This window comes from Pongo pygmaeus, chromosome 16, assembly GCF_028885625.2.
Source record: "Pongo pygmaeus isolate AG05252 chromosome 16, NHGRI_mPonPyg2-v2.0_pri, whole genome shotgun sequence".
Classification (NCBI taxonomy): Eukaryota; Metazoa; Chordata; class Mammalia; order Primates; family Hominidae; genus Pongo; species Pongo pygmaeus.
The window spans coordinates 53424353-53443949 of record NC_072389.2 but is presented as its reverse complement, the minus strand read 5'-3'; the positions used below and the strand labels follow the sequence as shown (position 1 = coordinate 53443949).

General features: G+C 37.3%; 1 protein-coding gene and 1 long non-coding RNA gene across 8 annotated transcripts in view; one reads left to right on the top strand and one right to left on the bottom strand.

Annotated features, from left to right (window-relative positions):
* SLC12A1 (solute carrier family 12 member 1) overlaps positions 1-19597 on the bottom strand; it is a 97356-nt gene that overhangs the window by 70443 nt on the left and 7316 nt on the right. For 2 of the 4 annotated variants that reach the window (XM_054450419.1, XM_054450423.2), the window contains exons 3-8: positions 12342-12473; positions 12111-12186; positions 6544-6639; positions 3785-3924; positions 2608-2718; positions 271-382 (exon numbers count right to left, since the gene is read on the bottom strand). In XM_054450419.1, the coding sequence (XP_054306394.1) occupies positions 271-382; positions 2608-2718; positions 3785-3924; positions 6544-6639; positions 12111-12186; positions 12342-12473 (667 nt within the window). Of the gene's footprint in view, positions 1-270; positions 383-2607; positions 2719-3784; positions 3925-5939; positions 6036-6543; positions 6640-7167; positions 7264-12110; positions 12187-12341; positions 12474-19597 lie in introns of all 4 variants that reach the window. The other 2 variants (XM_054450420.1, XM_054450421.1) reach the window with 2 other exon arrangements.
* Positions 283-19365, top strand: LOC134738284 (uncharacterized). 4 transcript variants are annotated; one of them, XR_010123954.1, is made up of 7 exons: positions 283-395; positions 776-930; positions 2631-2764; positions 5515-5647; positions 7558-7741; positions 13724-13841; positions 19209-19365. It is a non-coding gene; the product is annotated as an uncharacterized LOC134738284 (long non-coding RNA). The 4 variants fall into 4 exon arrangements; XR_010123953.1 differs by lacking the exon at positions 19209-19365 and adding an exon at positions 18996-19191 and having other exon boundaries at positions 13724-13861; XR_010123951.1 differs by lacking the exons at positions 7558-7741; positions 13724-13841; positions 19209-19365 and having other exon boundaries at positions 5515-5872.

Here is a 19597-nt window from a genome sequence, read left to right as displayed (position 1 = left end):
TCACTAGTTAAACTCATATATTTTCTGGTTCTAAAACCTATGGTGTGCCCAAATTTGCTGGTGAAGTACTGGGTTTCAGAAGAGAATGATAGTTTTCGCATCTATTATGTTTCCCCAACGTACTTCCCATTTCTTTTGGGCTTCCTCATCCACAAGTAACTTGAAAGGGGAGCCAGGCATTCCGAAGGCTGGGGTTGGGGTGATGGGGATAGTGATGAGGAGGGCAATGGAGAAGTATTTAATGAAAAGCAACCAATTTATTCCATGTACCTTGGTAATTAAAGAAACCTCTGGACTTTTTCTCATTGTTGGATGGGATGACAGTTCCAATGAAGAAGTTTGCAATAGCAATTAGAAGAATGACCAGAAGAATCACTTGGGCCTGGAATGGAAAGGTAAAAGGAAACCAAATCAGATTTATTTAACAACTTTTTACATAATTATAAAAGTTAGAAGTGTCCACTGCAGAAAAACTCTATCTGATATTTCAGTTAAGTCTCTGCTACCCAGAGTAGGTAATAAATGCATCCTTATTAGAATGGCATGTAAATAGGCCTTATTCTACTTGGGTGTATATGCCACATTTTTAATGGCACAGGTGTTTGGGCACTTGAAGGTGACATTTCTGTAACATTCTAAGTAGCAGGTGGGTAACTTCCACCATTGTCCCAGGAATGTAAATGAAGCCAAAAGTTTTAACACTGATAAACTTGAGGGGGGTTTTGTTTGTTTGTTTGTTTTCGGCAGAGCACTTATGGGTTGTTTCTGTTCCCAGTGCTAACTGCAGGAGTTCGAGAATGCAGAATGATGAATAGAATTCCTGTGATTCCCAGTGCACTTGATGTCAGGCTGCCGCTGTGTGCTCAGCACAACCAGACTGCAAGGTTGACTGGTCAGATGGTCTTCCTTCAGCCCCTCCAATGCTGCAAGGTGTTTATGGCTTGGTGTTGCCATATGCTGTTTCCTTTACCTGGAAAGCACTTCACTCTATTTCTTGCACAGCTATTTCCTTCTTTTCATCCTTTAAGTCTTAGTTACCTTCTCAGAGAGGCCTTTCTTGACAATTTAATCTTTCATGTTTTATTATTTTATTTTGTTTTCCTGAGGTGGAGTCTCACTCTGTCGCCCAGGCTGGAATGCAATGGCGTGATCTTGGCTCACTGCAACCTCCACCTCCTAGGTTCAAGCAATTCTCCTGCCTCAGCCTCCTGAGTAGCTGGGATTACAAGCATATGCCACCCTGGCTAATTTTGTATTTTTAGTAGAGACAGGGTTTCACCATGTTGGCCAGGCTGGTCTCAAACTCCTGACCTCGTGATCTGCCCGCCTCAGCCTCCCAAAGTGCTGGGATTACAGGTGTGAGCCACCGTGCCCGGCCCATTTAAATAATAACAGCTATCTGTTCACTGAGGGCTTACAATAGAACAGATGCAGATTTAACTTTACCTGTATTCTTTTAGGTAAATAATACCACTAACAAACTGACAACCTTATGGAGTAGGCAATATTATCATCCTCATTTTAAAGGTAAAGACACTGAAGCACCGGGATGTTAAATAATTTACTGAAGGCCGCAGAGATATAAACTGGATTCAAATTCAGGCACTCTAACTACAGAGCTGGAGCTTTAAATGCTACCCTCTACTGCTACTAAACTTCATTGCCTCACTCAGGGAATAAGTTATCTAAAGTAGGGTTCTCCTGTGTTTTTTCATCACAGTGTCCTGTTGATACTAATTTTCACAAATTCCCTTTTTATATTTATTTCTTTATTTGCTTGCTTATTATTGATTTCTTCATAGACCATGTATAGGGATTAGGCCTGTTTTGGTCACAGGTGAATATCAGTGCCTAGAAGAATGCTCAACACGTGGTAGACACTAACTTAATTTTTGTTGAATGTGTGAATGCATAATCTACAAATAAATGCCATGTAGGAATGTTTTCTATTGACTTATAGGTGGGAGGCTTTGGCTGTCTTTCCACATCTCATGACTGCTTGAGATCTGGTTATTTCATCCACAGGCACGTAGGAATATTTTCAATTGCACCAGTCACTTGAGGGAATTACAAAGGAGGCAAAAGACATGTTTCCCATCATTCAGAAATTTACTATCCATTTTATCACTAGTTAAACTCAGAGATTTTCTGGTTCTAAAGCCTATGATGTGCCTAAATTTGCTGGTGAAGTACTGGCTTTCAGAAGAGAATGATAGTTTTTGCCTCTCTTATGTTCACACTTGCCATTTCTCTTGGGCTTTTGCACCCACAGGCAGCTTGAAAGAGGAACCAGGGTTTGTGATTGAGAGACCCAGGCTTCCAGCGTGCACCACTGCTATGATCATAAGGGGTCTGTGCATAAGGCAGCCGCCTTGGTGACAGCACAGAGGGACAAAATACAGCAGTCATGTGACTCGTGAGCCCTGAGTCATGACTGCCTGGGCTTCATGCTTTTCAGGCTTGGTGTTCCACCTAGCACTTGCCTGCTCATTTCACCATAGCAGGTAATAACATTAATTCTTTTTGAATATGGAGTTCCTTTTACTCCTGCAATTTGTTCAGGACCTGACCAGCCACCGTTGATAGTATCATTTTTGAGAAATTTACCTTTGCCTCCCATTCCATTCCAGCTACTGAAATTCCTAGAAGAATCACCACTGTGATGGAGCCTATAATCCGGATGTCATTGGTTGGATCCACCATCATCGAATCACTCTCCTGGGGAAACAAATTATTAAGTGCCTAGAGATACAGCTTTTTGCATGTGAGTCTTATTGCAGCATTTAACAGTAAAAAGAGATACTATACAATTACACCTGGGGCCATATAGGATAATAGAAAAATGGAGTATTCATAAATTTATGAAGATAAAAAACCTAGCATTTTTTTTTCTGTGATAATAGGCCTTTGATAGTCAAGGTTAGGAGTTAGACATTTTAAAGATTTGTTCTAGCTTTTGAAGTTGTTGTAGTACTAAGTAAAAATATGTATACATATACATATTGTGTTTTATTTCAGAAGAATGACTAGTTATTTCTGTGTGTCAAGGGGCATCCTAGCAGAATAAAAATGAATGGTTTACAGTGTAAATACTGAAAGTTAAGTGGTGTCCTATTTAAGAACAGATGACACAAACCTGATAATGCATCTCTTGAAGGTAATATACCTTATAAACTGTAAGCTCATTTATTTATCTAATTTTTAAATAGAGGTACTTTTACCAATTGAATTCAGTGAATGCTATCATTACTATGAGAAAAGGACTAGAAATTAGTTGATATATCAGCTAATAAATGTGCTTGCACATGCAACATCCTGGACTAGGCACCTAAACTAGGAAATGGCTAGTTTTCTGGAGTGAATTATTTTAATATTTAAACTTTCTTTCCTTTTGGAAATCTATAACCATAATCATAGTACTACTGTTGACAGCAATATCCATTATTTATCTGATGTTGCATATTTTACACAATATTTCATGTACCTTATTTCATTTGATCTGTGCCACACTTCTGTGAAATATGTATAACAGTATTATTAGCCCATATTATAGATTTGGAAAACAAAGTTCGGAAGAATAGAGGAACTAATCCAAACTTTCTTGGCTGGTAAGTGCGAGAACCTGGACTCAAAGCCAGATCTTCTGATGCCAAGCCCAGGCTCCTTCCACTATATTTAACTTTTTTCCTCTCATTTAGCTGTAATGATATCCCCTAGTGCCCTGAGAAGGCAAACTAAACTAAATTATGCTGCTTGGCAGAAAAAAAGAAAAGCTTTTAATTACCTTAAGAAGATCTACTACAGTCTCAGCAAATCCCACCACATACATAGCAACAGCCACTGCATTAGCAAAAGCAAAGATCAGGCCTATTGACCCACCGAACTCGGGCCCTAAACTTCTGGAAATAAGATAGTAGGCCCCACCTGAAACAAGAAATGAACATACTTTACATTGAGGAACTGCTAGTTTATATGACCAAATGATTGTGACTATCTGAGAACATTTACAGTGTGAATTATTTCGATAACAGTATTACAACTTCCTAATAATTTTAGGAATCCTGTGTTACCCAGTGAATAACTTAGCCCTTCTTGGTACTCTGTACTGAATCTACAATAGAAGTATCCTGACTTAATAAAGCCCAATCTATTAAAACATAAATATAAAAAAGCTACAAATAAGAACACAGCAAACTTTACAAAAAATGCGTTGTCTTTATAAAAATATCATTGGAGTATTCAAATTAATAATGCAACTGAAGTAAAGTTTTATATAAAAAATTTCCAGGAGTAGGAAAGTCTAGGTAGAAAATGAAGTAGGTGAAGTTTATCTTTGTTTTTCTAACTTCCTTTCTGTTGTGTATATATGTAAAATATATATTTACACATATATAGATATATGTACATATATACAATTTCCTGATACATATGTGCTGCATAAAACAAGGTATCTGTATTATCCATTCTATAAATCAAACTTGCTTTTCTATGTTTTTAGTGAAAGAAGGCATGATATATATATATATGAACATACATATACAAAACATTTATAGGTACATATGTAAAATTTTGTGATATATATGTGTTGCATAAAACAAGATATCTATAGAGTGTGATGTATTATTCATTCTATAAATCAAACTTGGTTTTCTATGTTTTTAGCTCCAGAAGGCATGATTATTGCTAAATACCCATATAGGTATGGGTGTGGCAAGTAGGTCCCTTGCCTGTTGGCCACTGAGAGCACAGTGTTTGGGTGTTGCAAGTGGGAAGAAAAGTGGGGAGGGTCTGGAACAATTACTTCTCCTTTGGACATTGAAAAAGTAGTTCTATTAAATATATATAGTTGCATACTTCTGTGCACATGAAGGATTGAACTAGATTGGTCAACTGCCTAGAGCGTACCTAGGGCAGCTTATTGAAGGTGAAAACGACTAGATGTTAGGAGGTCTGATTATCATAGACCATAGTAAGATTATGACTTCCTATACAGAGCTGGCTTTGGAAGTAGGCAGAGTTGGCACAGGAATGACAAACACACCTAAAAACAAAACAAAATTACTTTTTGCTGAGAGAAATTTTCACTATAGTAACTCTTTTGGGCTGAGGGGTCAAAGTCCTCTCTAAAAATGTAGCATATTGGCTGGGTGGAGCAAATCCCCATTATTTCCTTTATACAGATCACCTTAAACAAATGAACTAGTCAGTTACCTAGGTGGGCTGGATCAACATGAGAGACAGGCAGAAGTTGAGAGTGGAGGTGTGTTGTGGGCAGGATGTTTTAGAAGGCCCTGAGTAGGAAGACCTGGATAAGGTGCCCAAGTCGAGAACCAGAGAAACCAAAGGGGAGGGTGAGGGGGAACAAAGGAAGATAGAACAATGATACATTTCATCCATTTCACTTTCTGCCTAGGCCTGCCTACTCCTAGATTATTTGAAAGTAACTCTTTGCTGATTTATTTATTTATTCCCTTTTAATGATCGTCCCTTCCCTGTTGGTCATTGGGAGCACAGCGTTTGGGGTGAGCCCCGAGGCCTGGGTACAGGAGTGGTTTACTGAGTGGGAATCATCAGCAATGCCATCTGGGGCGTTGGAGAAGACCCATGCTGAGAGGACCTGCGAGAGAGCCAGTGGGTCTCATCCAAGGTACAAATAAACCATATATTTTGCTATAATATTCCATACCTTCTTACTAGACACATAGTCACTCTGCACTTTATAAGCATGTTTCATTACAAGAAATGGGTCATGTCAATGAAGATATTCCAATTTTAGTTGAGAAAAATTTTGCTTTGCTGTTTAAATTTTGGGTTATTTTGTTTTGTTTTAGGACATTGGGGACTAATTAGCAATATGTTAATTTCACTTCCAATAGTAAACTAACTCCAGACATTACTAGTAACCAAGCCTCTAGTCATAAGTAAATTAATTGGCTTACCTCCTCTTACTACTCCATTCGTGCAAATAGCAGACATAGAAATACCTGTGAGTGTCGTCACTACCACACTTAGGCCAATGATGATGACTCCAAGACCTGCAAAATCCCCCAAGAAAGGTGTTTGGTTCCAGTACTGAGAGAAGTCACCAGTACTTCAGGAGGCAGCAGTCTGAATCTTGTCACAGAAAGATCCACCTCCCTGTGAAAACCTGAAATGTTCTGAAAGATCCCATTTCATGAAGGTCTAGGAAGCACCTGAAATGTACTAAACGTTAAAACAGAAGCCAAATCTGGGAATCAGTTTCCAAGGAACATCAGCTAGAGGTGTGCAGACTAGCCTGAAAAAGAAAAAGTTTACCTAAGGAAGGTGCACATCTGTAAGGCATGACCTACAATGTGCCAGAGAGATCCATTAGAAAAGAGACCAGAGTAGACCTGGACTATTCTCATCGTACCTTAGGTTTTCTTTGGCATCCAGCTCCTCTAAATAGCCAGGCTTCAAGAACATTGGGCTACTTCCTTGTTCCCATCAAAAAGAAGTATAAAAAATTGTTTGCCTACCCGTAGCAAGTGATGAGGGCATTAGATATCTTAGAGATTTTACCTCCACGAACAAACCCGTTAGTTGCTATCGCAGAAGTTGACAACCCAGTAATAGAAGTTACCATGGTGGAAAGAAGAATTATGAGAACTCCAAGACCTGTTAGCAATGAAAGATAGAAGATATTGCATTTTACTTTACTTCCTTGGATTCCCTATTGCTGCAAACTACACTGCCTTTAATTTAAGTTTTCAGGTCCATGCCTCGGGCTCCAACAGGGTTTCTTTGTGCTAAGGAGAAACTGGTTTGCCTGGCATAAAGACCAAGTCAGAGAACTGCTCATTATGATGAAGGATGGTTTCCAAAAGTAAACACAATCGAAAGTGCAGCCTTGGAAAGGAAAAGTTGACTTATGCTGGTGTCCTGGGAGAGAAACTATCCTGGCTGTGAAAAGAGAAAACATGACATTTGACCTTCTTTCTTGCTTGAAGGAACCGGAATGAGAAAGTTGGGGGTTTGACAAAGGTTAAATCCTTCCCCATTTTTCTTGCATCTCTTTGCCTGATGGGGGAAAAGAAACCAACTTGCATTACCTTTGAAAACACTCCAGAAAGGTCAGTGGTGAACTATTAGAGCCTGTGTTGCCTTTACCTTACAAATGATGGTGCGGGTCACAAGTTTAATTACCTCCTCTGACACATCCATTTGTGGCAATAGCAGAGGTGGATAAACCAGTGATACCAGTCACTGTCACGGCTAAGCCGATGATAATCACACCAAGACCTCAGTTGAAAGAGGAAAAATAAAGGCATTAAATGGTGGAAGAATTCATTGGATCATTTACATAAAAACCAGCAAGTCTAGGGTAAACATCAAAGGACCACATTTGAGTTTAACAAGTTGGCTAGGAAATCACCATGGAGTAAACGCTTAGCTTTGAAGTTTTCTGCTTGTAGTAGCTCTGGTTCCAAGAAACTCAAGAGACAAAATGTGCAGAACTAAGTTGTACAAAGCAAAACCACTGGACCTGGTCAAAATTTAATGTGCACCCCATCTTCTTCTTCTTCTTATTTTTAGAGACAGTCTTGCTATTTTTTCCAGGCGGGTCTCAAACTCCTGGCCTCAAGTCATCCTCCTACCTCAGCCTCCCAAGTAGCTGGGACTACAGGCTTGCACTATTGCACCTGACAGAATTCCATCTTTGGAGAAGTTCTAGACACTTATAAACATGATAATTGGCCTACAATTCCAAGCTGTCAAGGTAACTAGAGATTAAATGTTCATCCTTCTAGGTTACTATTTTTTTATATACATTTGGTCACATAGAGGTGGAGAACTACATACAGTATAGCAAATTATTCATCTGGCAGATGGATAAAGTGGAAAGAATGAAATTAAATTACATTAACTTATTGACTGAGTGAATTCTGGAAAGTTACTTATTATGATAAGTCACTTTAAATAAATAAATAACTGACCAAAAATAGCAATGAAATTAGAAAGAATGCATGTGTAAAGTGGCTAGCATAGCACATGGAACACAATACACACTCAATGATATTGCTTTTAGATCATATCCACAATAGTCATAATACTTACTGCTTTTTAAAAACCTACTATATATCCAGCTATGCTGCAGGTAATGTAAGAAACACAAGACACAAATAAAATGAAATTTAAAAAGCTGCCCCAAGGATTTTATGGTTCAGAAGGTTGATGATTATAAGGAGAGGGAGAAAGTGGTAGAGGCCAGAATTCAACGAAGCCGTGACTGCTTTCAGTTTCAAGAAACACATAGCCAGGAGGCTACAGAAGGGTGTCAGAATATATCACTTTGGCATAAGGATTATTTGGAGCTGAGACAACCGAAAAAAGTAGATACAAGAAAAGCTCTCGATCCCCTTCCTATTTACCTAAAAACGGGACATAAATTTGTCCTCCCTCCCCTCTCTACCAGAAAGTGATGTCTCTGATTACCAGAGACAATTTTGGATGCTTATCAGCCTGACAAAGGCACCACAGGCATCTACACAACAAGCTTTGCTGACTAGCTCTTATCTTCCATTCCTTTCCCTATATATTTACCTTGCCAGCATTTGCCACCCTATGAATGAAAAGTCCTTTTCCTTTGTCTTGTCACCTCTCTACAATTTAATTGTTCTATTGTTAAGATGATATGTAAGCCCATGTTCTAAGCCCCCCTTTAAGTCACTCATCACTGAGTGGTCCCATGTGTATGTACCATGTACATGTTAATAAATTCTGTTTTTCTCTTATTGATCTGACTTTTGTCAGTCTAATTTATAGGCCCCCAGCCAATGAACCTAAGATGGGTAGAAGACAACTGTTTTTCCTCCCCTACAATATCCTCTCTAATGGAGGCCGACCCAGAATTCAGGGAGAGGGCTGTGGAGTCACAGCCACTGAACTCACCCTGGCTCCATCCAGAATGCTCTGGTCTGGGCTGTTTGGTAAGCTCCCCTGTGTAAAGTGAATGTTCCATAGTTGTTGGCAGGCTCTCTCGTTCCAAGGATGGTTAGAAGGGTAGTCAGCCATGAGAGGCTGTGATCTCTCTGGCCATGCCCAAAGAGAAGGGAAAGTGGAAGGAGGTTAAGGGCAGCAGTGGGAAGGAGTCAAGATATTAAAGGCTGGTTCTTTTGAAGCTCTTGGCCATACCCTGTCTCTAACAGCAGCCTCTAGGCTTTTTTGCAGGTTAAAGTGCAGTGGGAAGAGGCTAACTAAGCACAGGCTGCAAACTTGGACCATATTGCTTTGGACCCTGTAGACTCTTAAAAGCTAGGGGTTGTAAAAAATAGTTGGACTAAATTCTTCATATCTATTGCAGGGATACTGTGGTGAGCAGTGCCTCTATATCACTATGTGGCTTCAGGTCCTTGTGCCACTAAAAGTGATTTATTTTGCACTTGTTCTGCTCCTGACTTTGCTTTGAAGAAGCTTGATAGAAAATGTTTAGCATACCCCAGAAACTCTACAGGACCATATAATTCGCATTTCATAACATTAAACCTACTCCAACTTTATTATTTCCTCACTATTATTTTCCTTTTGACTCTAGTTTTTTCAACAATTCTTAATTCATCCTTTTGCATTGTATATATTTCTGCAAACCATTTTAAATCTTGGAATAAAGTTTTATACTTTTGAACAGCAAGGGATTTGCTTCTCTCTCATAATCAAACATAAAATCCCAGGGCAGAAGGCAGCTTGGAGAACATTTGGTTCGTTGTTTTCTGAAATTGTGGTTCTTGAACCACCTGCTTCAGGAAATGCCTGGGGTGCTTATTAAAAATGCTCAGACCTACTGAGTTTGGATCTTTAAAAGTAAATCCCAGGATTCTGCAGTTTCCTAACCTAACTTCCCAGATAATTCTTATGCATCCCACAGTAAGACAACTAAGCTACTCTCAGCCTATTTCAACTTGTGTCTGCCTGTTCAGAAAGGTACTTTAGCTTTATCTTCAAAGAATTCATTGGGTAGGAATTAACCTGCTCCTTAATATTTAGAAAAGAAAGGGAAACACTGAATATAAGTGGCTTGCTTCAGGTCATACCGGCTTTTCACACCCAACTTCCTTGCTTGATGGTTAAATTTATTGGAAACCATCTTGCCCCAGCAAGGTCTCCAAGACAGAGAAGGTCTCCAAGCTAGACAGCATTATCAGCTCATTCCACCTTTTGCTTTTGGGAACAAGACAGCCAAAACTCGTAGCCCAGAATGGTTACCCAAAGGCTGTAGCTACTGTTACTCCTGGCTCCAGATTCCTTTTGGCTCTATTTCTAGGGTCTGGGCTTGAAAATGTATTCAGATTTCTTCCTCAATCTACCCCCAAAGCAAGAACAAATAGATGTATTTGTTTCTTTTTTTCCCCAATAAGGAAAACCCAAATGGGACCTAGATGGTGACTTAACTCATTTAGTTTTAGGTTCATAGCAAAGGCCAGTAAAACTGAGTAAGGTTAACAATAAGTTTCTAGTACTTACTAAAGTCTATCTTCCGAGAATTTAAAAAAAAAAAAAAAGAAAAGAAAAGAAAAACACAAACCTCCATTCAAAGGAAAACCCATTGAACACTTACTAGGTAGAATTTTACTCTCTTCTAATATATAATTTAACTACTTCAATATAAAGATCTTTATTAAAATAAAATTAATGTCTGATAGCATAATAAACCGTTTAGCAGAAGATGGGATTCTTCATTCTCTACAGTTTTGCAAGAAACTCAATACTGGGTTGACTGTGAAGAGTAATGTAAGATCTGATTAAAGTTCAGATTATTGCCCAAACATATGGATGTTAAATAAGTTGCATTAAAAAGAATTACTCTTGCCCTTGGCTACTCTCACACCTCCAAACAAAGTAATGTTTCTTGATGATCTCAATAAGTTACTAAACTACCCTTAAAAACCTAATTTTGCATGAAACCCTGGAGCAAAACCTTGGCAATATTAAGATGCAGATTTTCCATGGAACGGCATATACTTATTTTGGACCCTGCAGCTGTGAGCATTCATTTGCTATGCATCATAAAACCGGCAAGCAGCCCTCTGTCAGGAACCCAGCAGTTGCCAAACATGAAACATGGAAAAACTATGGGAACTGGCTCCATTTTTTCAATTTACAGCTTAGCCCTTTCTTTTTTGAGTTAGTCTTCCGGTGATGCTGAATGTGTTTTGAAGAGCAAAGCCAATAAATAATGACAAACTACCTTTTAAAATGTGAATTGAGATACCTTGTGGAGTGCTATCTGAAAGCACAATAGAACTTCCATATTCTTGAGACTAAGTCTTCTCCAGAAAGTGAATTCATAATATATTTCCCATATATGGAATACGACATTATTAATTTTTATCTCATTAAATGGGGAACTTTAATACAATTCAATTAGATTTTTCATAAAAACTTTACTAATATGCTTTCAACAAAAAAGATTTGCTAGAAGAAATAATATTTAAAATGGAATGTAATATTTAAAACATTAAACAACCACTCAAAATATTGTCATTATTATCCATTTTTCATTTAGAAAAAAATAACAGTAATATACATATTATCTTAGTCATTTCATCTTTCACTTTAAGCTTGTATCTGGCAATATTTGATTAACCTTTGTTTTCTTACTGCTGGTACCTGAAAGTAACACAATTATTTTCTTTGGAAAAAGTTCAACAATTCAGCATTTTTATTAGTCAGGTCACATTTTCACCAGTTTTCCCACAAGTTATTTTTGTTCAGTGAAGTTTTACCAATCATACCAAGAAGGATACTCTGTAACAAATGAGAGGCAAATGTCAATACGTCCCCAAATACAAATATTATTATCTAAAATTAATGTGCTATTATATGTCTGTATACCTAAAACTCTATCAAAAGATAGAGATATCTCCTTGAGCATTCACCTGTTTGGCAAGCTGGAAAATTCCAGTTTCATAGGAGTTAACTCTTCACCTTTGCTTTCTAGCAAACATCATCAAAGGAGCAAAGTAAAAGGAGCCCAACTGTAAATTATTTCTGTGACCTTCATCTCACATTCAGTATTAATGGTGAAAAAAGATTGCTTATTGAATTTATAATTTACATGCAAAATTATTTAGGAGGGGAAAAATTCGTACCAATTCCAGCTTCTCCAACAATCCAGGAGAGGCGAATGAAGAGCATGACTCCCCAGATGTTCAGCATGCATCTTACCTGTGGATAGAAGCGGTATTGAAAGGAGACAGGACAAACGATAGTGGGACAAAACCCGGAGCTCTTCATAAAGCTGTGCCCAGGCCTTGTTCACTCTTAATCCACTGGAACATTGAATGGATAGTTTTCATTTATAATCAGAAGAGGTTTCTCACCAGCACACCTTTCACCCATCCAAACTTCACAACACCAGCTTGATCATCTTCCTTATTTTCAGCTTGTTCATCTCCAGGTATCCCATCACCGTTAGCAACTCTGTCAGCTGAACTTGGGGTGACTGCCACATTCTGCATTTTATAGATAGCAAAAACACAGTAGTTGGTCAACGAACAAAGGATTCCATGAAACTTTTCAAAACAAATCAAAACAATTGAAATAAAACTTAAAATACCAAAAAACCCCCAAACAAACTAAATATATTCTGAGAATTTTAATGAAACTTACATTTTTTGCCCTGGAAGCTGAAAGGTTCATTTTGTGAGTCATTTTAAAGTGTTTTTTAGGGCTGGGTGAAGGGAACCTGAGATGTTCTTCCACTAGTGAGAATATTTCCTCTGGTGAAAAGTCAGATTTGGATAAGTTTAGCACATAAGAGGAACAAAAGAGAGAAGGACTACAAAGAAAGGGACAGCCAGAGTAAATAAGGGTCTTTGGAAGTCATGTTACGACCAAAAAGAGAACCTTCCTGAGCTAAGTAGAGGATCTGTGCTTCTTTCGGTGAAACTCCCTGTACTTTATTTTATCTATCTATCTATCTATCTATCTATCTATCTATCTATCTATCTATCTATCTATCTATATCTATCTATCTATCTATCTTTTTTTTTTTTTTTTTTTTTGAGACATAGTCTTGCTGTGTCACCCAGGCTGGAGTGCAGTGGCACAATCTTGGCTCACTGCAACCTGCGCCTCCTGGGTTAAGGCAATTCTTGTGCCTTAGCCTCCTGAGTAGCTGTGATTACAGCCACACACCACCACACTCAGCTAATTTTTTGTATTTTTAGTAGCTGTGATTACAGGCACACACCGCCACACCCAGCTAATTTTTTGTATTTTTTGTAGAGACAGACTTTTGCCATGTTGCCCAGGCTGGTCTCGAACTCCTGAGCTCAGGCAATCCGCCTGCCTCGGCCTCCCAAAGTGCTAGGATTACAGGTGTGAGCCACTGCGCCCGTCCTATTTTATTCATTTAAAATCATGATGATAAAATTTCTCTACACATCTCAGAGGATCTTTAAGAGAATTCAATGAAAGACACATAGACATGTTTTCTTTCTTTCTTTCCTTCTTTCTTTTTCTTTCTTTCTTTCTTTTTCTTTCTTTCTTTCTCTCTCTCTCCTTCCTTCCTTTCTTCCTTTCTTCCTTTCTTTCTCTTTCTTTCTTTCCCTCCCTTCCTTCCTTCCTTCCTTCCTTCCTTCCTTTCTCTTTCTTTCTTTCTTTCTTTTCTTCTTTCTTTCTTTCTTTCTTTCTTTCTTTCTTTCTTTCTTTTCTTTCTTTCTTTCTTTTTCATCTTTCTTTTTTTCCTTCTCTTTGACAGAGTCTTGCTCTGTCACCCAGGCTGGAATGCAGTGGTATGAACTCGGCTCATTGCAACCTCCACCTCCCGGATTCAAGTCATTCTCCTGCCTCAACCTCTAGAGTCGCTGGGACTACAGGTGTGCACCACCACGCCCAGGTAATTTTTGTATTTTTAGTAGAGACGGGGCTTCACCTTGTTGGCCAGGATGGTCTTGATCTCTTGACCTCATGACCCGCCCACCTTGGCCTCCCAAAGTGCTGAGATTACAGGCATGAGCCACCACACCCGGCTGACAAGTTTTCTAAGAAAACAAAACAAAAAAGTTTAAAGTATTCCACAAAAGTTTAAATGCGCTGGATGATGACAAAAATGTTATTCCTGTAGAAGTTTCTTTGAGATTCCGTTATGGCTTTGCCTGAGAGTTGTTGAATATGCTAGTATCTTATAGAAGATAAGCAGTTTCATAACTGATTACTAGTTGAGTAGAAATAAGAAGTTGGTAGTATAAATAAGGGTTTAAACTTTTATATGGTTTTTTCCTGTGGCCTGATTTTGAAAAAGACTTCCATTCTCATTACGTTAGTATCTGAGCTCAAGAGGGCAGGAAACAGCTCCTTTTCTGTCAAATTGAGAATAGTTCTCTAGCTATAATTTCTCTTTAAGATATGGGTTTGAATAATTTCAGATGCACCTACTTAATTTAGCTTATCTGGCTTTTACCTGGCCCTTTGTATAGACTGTACTTCTTTGAGCTCTGAAAAGTTTTCTTTTCTAGTAAAGATTTAGAAACCACTGGGGAAGTCTCTGAGATTGAGCCCTCAATTACCACGATTATAGAATGACTATATCTTATTTAAGTGGTCTAAACTGGTTTAAGCCTAGGATGATATGTTCTGATATCACTAGTTAAGAAGTCTTAGATAAAGCCATTTTTTCTTCCTCTAAAATGGAGCTGGTGTGAAATAAACATCCATGTTTATTATCAAAGGTTCATTTTAGGAAGATTGAAGCTCTTGCCCTTGCCATACTCAAAGGCTCTTGCTTCTTTGGGCTAAAGTATAGCTTACCCACAGTAAACTGCCCTCATTTGGCCTCTATACTCCAAGTGACTTTGACTTCTTGTCTTCTTCTTTTAGCCTGTTCTTCTCCTTGTCTTTTTATTTATTTGTTTTTCCTTCCCGAGGTGAGTGCATTTTCTTTGTCTTTGTAAGAAAATTTCTCCTCAAATTTTCTTCTTACTTGAGACCTTGTTCATGATACTATTGTGACACTTAGATAACCAACATAATACAAAGTCATAAGAGTCATTGCGTGACAAGTGAATCAGAGAAAGATTCAGCACTTAATTACTATTATTATAGGATGATTCTAAATTGTGGGTTACTTTTTCTCAGTACCAGCCAAAGGCTTGGCATACAGCAGGCCATCAGTAAACAGTGCTGAATCAGCCAAGCGCAGTGGCTCATGCCTGTAATCCCAGTACTTTGGAAGGCTGAGGCAGGAGGATTGCTTGAGCCCAGAAGTTTGAGACCCGCCCAGGCAACATGGCTAAACTCTATCTCTACAGAAAATAGAAAAAAATTACCTGCGTGTGGTGGCATGCACCTCTAGTCCCATCTACTTGGGAGGCTGAGGTGGGAGGATCGCTTGAGCTAGGGAGGTCAAGTCTGCAGTGAACCACAATTGTACCACTGCATTCCAGCCTGGGTGACAGAGTGAGACCCTATCTCAAACAAACAAACAAAAACAACAATAACAAAACAATGTTGAATTCAGAAGGTGGACTTGAAAGTTTGTGATCTCTACCACTTAAGAGCAGATATCCTAGTTTCTTATCCATTCTTGCCTCCTACTTCTTTTATCTTCCATCTCTATGGGACAGCTCATTTCTTATTGTTTCTTCTGGGTAGGTCACATTTAAAAGGGAAGAAGAAGGGAATGAATCCTAAGACAGATTATTTTATTATTTTCTGACAGTATTGGGAAAAAATGGAATAACAGAGGAGATTGAAGTTAATAATTAAAATTTAGTTTTTAATTACCTGAGGAATATGTTAATCTTAGATATCCTCAGTCCTTATTTGCACAAATAATTGAAAGCTAACATGATATATTCACACCAGTGTAAGAATAAACGCAGTCCAAAAAATTGAGGCTAACATAATGGGGCAGAAACTGGTCATCTATACCAGCTATAAATGCAAACCAAGTATGTAATTCAAAATTTTCTACTTTTTAAAAAGTAAAAAGAAATTGGTGCAGTAAATTAGGTTTAGAGATGGGCCCTTACATTTTAAAGATATACTTAATCTTTGGAGAATATCATATTTCTAATATTTGCAATATAAGTATTTATTAGCAATAGTTGCACCCCAACTTGTAGGGAACTGAATCACAGGAGTGTTTTAGTAATGTATTTTACTTAATAGAATATCTATAAAATATTATTTCAATGTATAATCAGTATAAAAATATTAGGAAATATTTTACATTCTGTTTTTAATAGTAAGTCTTTGATATTCAGTGTGTATTTTCCACTGGCAGTACATCTCAATTTGGACTAGCCACGTTCCAAGTGCTCAATAGCCCCATGTGGTTAGTGGCTACCATATTGGACAGCACAGATCTATACAATGCAGTCAATTTCAGATGTATGAAACATTTGAGGCTGTTTTCCAGTCCATTAAAAATTCTGTTTTTCTCTGAAAGAATTCTATACACATAAGGCAGCTGAATAGGTCAAATGTAACTTTCATTTTTTCATAACTGAAATGTATAATCAATGAGAGCAGGGAATTGAGGAATATGTTAAAATGTCCATGAATATTGAAGGGATTATTTTGTTAGGAGATCTATTTATTTGGTTTGATTTGAGAAAAACTTTTAAAAAAATTGTCAATATTCTAGTTAATCAAGATCCCATAGCCAGACCATCAGTAGTTACTCACTTTGGGAGAGGGCAATTTTCTTTGTGTAGATTAATTGGGGATCCCAAGAGACACAGCCTTAGTCGCTTGCCTTTTTTAAAGATGGTCTTGGGAATAAAACCTATGTTTTCTGATTAAACTTGAAGATTTGGTCTCGGAAATTGCTCTGCTACCTGATAAACTCCAATGGTGATTGTGACCCTTAGATATGAATTGATGAGAATATCCAAGACTGTAAACAAATCTTACAAGTAGGCTAAAGTATGAATAGAGTATTTAAAATTTCCTCTAAAATGAACTTTCCTTCCTGCTGGATGCCCTTCCTGGTCACAGTTTAATGGTTCTTCAATTTATCACTAGGACTTCACAATATGATGCAAAAAGAATATTCTATGAGAGGATGACAGGGAAACCACTATATGTGCAAGTTAGTAAAGCAATCATTTTCTAAATTATTCAAAGGTGTAGTCAATGTAGGGCGTTCAACTCTCCCTTAGGTATTAATAATATGTTCAACCTGCTACAGTTTCAAAGTTTTAAATATATTTATACCATAGAGGGGGAAAAAAACCCCAAATATATACTTCTTTTGTTGACTATTAAGATCTGATAGTAAATTTACAAGCACAGAAGCCATTTCCATTGCTTACTCTCATGTAGGAGCCAAAAAATCCTGCACCATATAAACTAAGATACTTGGAATCTAGTTTTGGTTGTGCAATTAATTCAGGGTACGTCCTCTATCAAGGTGTTTAACTGTGCTTGAATACTGCCAATAAGAATAAATCCAGTGGATTTTGTGAAAATCTTATCTTGAAGTAATTTACTTTAAGGCAAAATGTTTTTCTCTGTTTGCCATCTTACTGTTCTGACATGGCAAAGCAAACCTTGGTTTCACTCTTTAATAAATGCCTCCTTAGTAAATCAGAACAGCAATTGTAAACTCATCATCAAAGTACTGAACATGACTTTGGGTGGAGGGTTTGTGGGGACTTGATGGCTACGAGCTGTGTAGCAAGTGGCCTGCAGTCTCCCAGCTGGTTCATGTTCTTGAGGCCAAAGTCTCAAAGACTAAAAGTTTTATGATTGCTGCCTGAAACCAGTTTTTCCCTTCATACATTGAATTAATTTGTTTGTTCACGCTCCCATTACCATAAGTGATGACCCATAACCTTTTATAAATGTATTCTAAATTATGTAGCTTTAGGGAATGATTATTTATTTACTAAGAATTTTACCTGTGTGTTAAGGATTCAGGAAAAGTAAAATAAAGTATGTTTAAAAAATGAAAAGAAAGAAAGACCACTTGATAAAAGATTACCCCACTCCAATTTTGACAACTAATGAATCTTCAATCACATGCAGTTTAAAGGGCAATGAGTTCTTGATAATGAAAGATTAAATTATTTTATTTAATATGTAATGTGACTTTTCAGACCCCAGAAACATATCAGATACCTTTATAGCTATTATCAAAGCAGAGGAAAATAAATATATTTGTTCTTTAAGTTCCAGCTAGATACTATTTGTTACTTATATCTTTATGTCTATCATCAAAGCAGGGAAAATAAACGTATTTATTCTTTAAGTTCCAACTAGATGATATTTGCTACTTATACATTCTTTTGAATTTTGAGCCTTTAATCTCAGGTTGATGGAATTCTTAGACCACCACCGAGAGACAGTTCCATAAATATTCACACCTAGATGATCACCCTGTTGTTTTAAACTTTCTTTTATTATTGTCATATTCAAACATATGTAAAAGTAATGAGAATAACAAAATAAATCTCAGGTACTCATTATTGAGTTTCAACAATGATCAACATATGGCCAAACTTATTCCACCTAACCTAAGCCCCTCCCACTCCTGCCACTCAATTATCTAAAAACCAATCCCAGTAAGAACCAGATGATTACTAAGCTTCATTTCAGAATGAAAAACATATGATTCTAACCATATTTCCATACCTTACTGATCAATATTATTATGTTTATACATTTCTATCCCTTTGTGATAAAAGGCAATATTTTAAATTATGAAAATGAGAGTCTTTTCTTTCTTGTTTTGAAAGTTATTACACATTATGCCTACAAATCACTACCAATGGTCACAATTTGTAATCATAGTGCATTTACTATAGCTGAAAACACATATCTCACACACAAATTGACTTGTGTTTTTGATAATTTAGGACAAAAGTTAGCTATGTGCAATAAACTGGCACATGAAAAAGAAAATGGAAAGGTTCTTAATATTTTCCAAGTATAAGTTTAAGAGAACTACTACTCTTCTTGCCACCTATTACTAAACTATTTATAATAAAAAATTAATTGTTTTTGTTTTTGTTTTTTTCCCACAGATTGTTTTAATAGTGTGAGCTCCCCGGGGAACTGGCCCTGAGTACTAAGAAACTCTAACTAAAGTACCAGAATGAATCTTAGTTGCAGAGGTTCACTTCAACAAATATTTTAGGGGTGGCTTCTGGTCACTGGACTTTAAAGAGTTTATTGCTTCAATTTTAATGTTTATATTATTTGGCTGTTATTAGCTTAGTAATTATTTCTAATTTCAGATATCCCCAATTTGAATGCTAAAGTTGCAAATTTGAACTTTGAAACACCGTAGAAAAGGTTATTTTCTAGAGAAAACATTTGTACATTTTTGTCCTTTTATAGAAGATAAGCATTTAATACATTTTAATACATTGATTTATGTGGTTTAATGTTTGTTAACTTGCCTACATTTCCTTTGTTCGTATCCATAACGATGTCGTTTGACTTACAAAATTCTAGAGGAGGCTGGGTGCGGTGGCTCACACCTGTAGTCCCAGCACTTTGGGAGGTTGAGGCAGACGGATCACGAGGTCAGGAGATCAAGACCATCCTGGCTAACACGGTGAAACCCTGTCTCTACTAAAAATACAAAAAAAAAAAAAAATTAGCCGGGCATGCTGATGGGCGC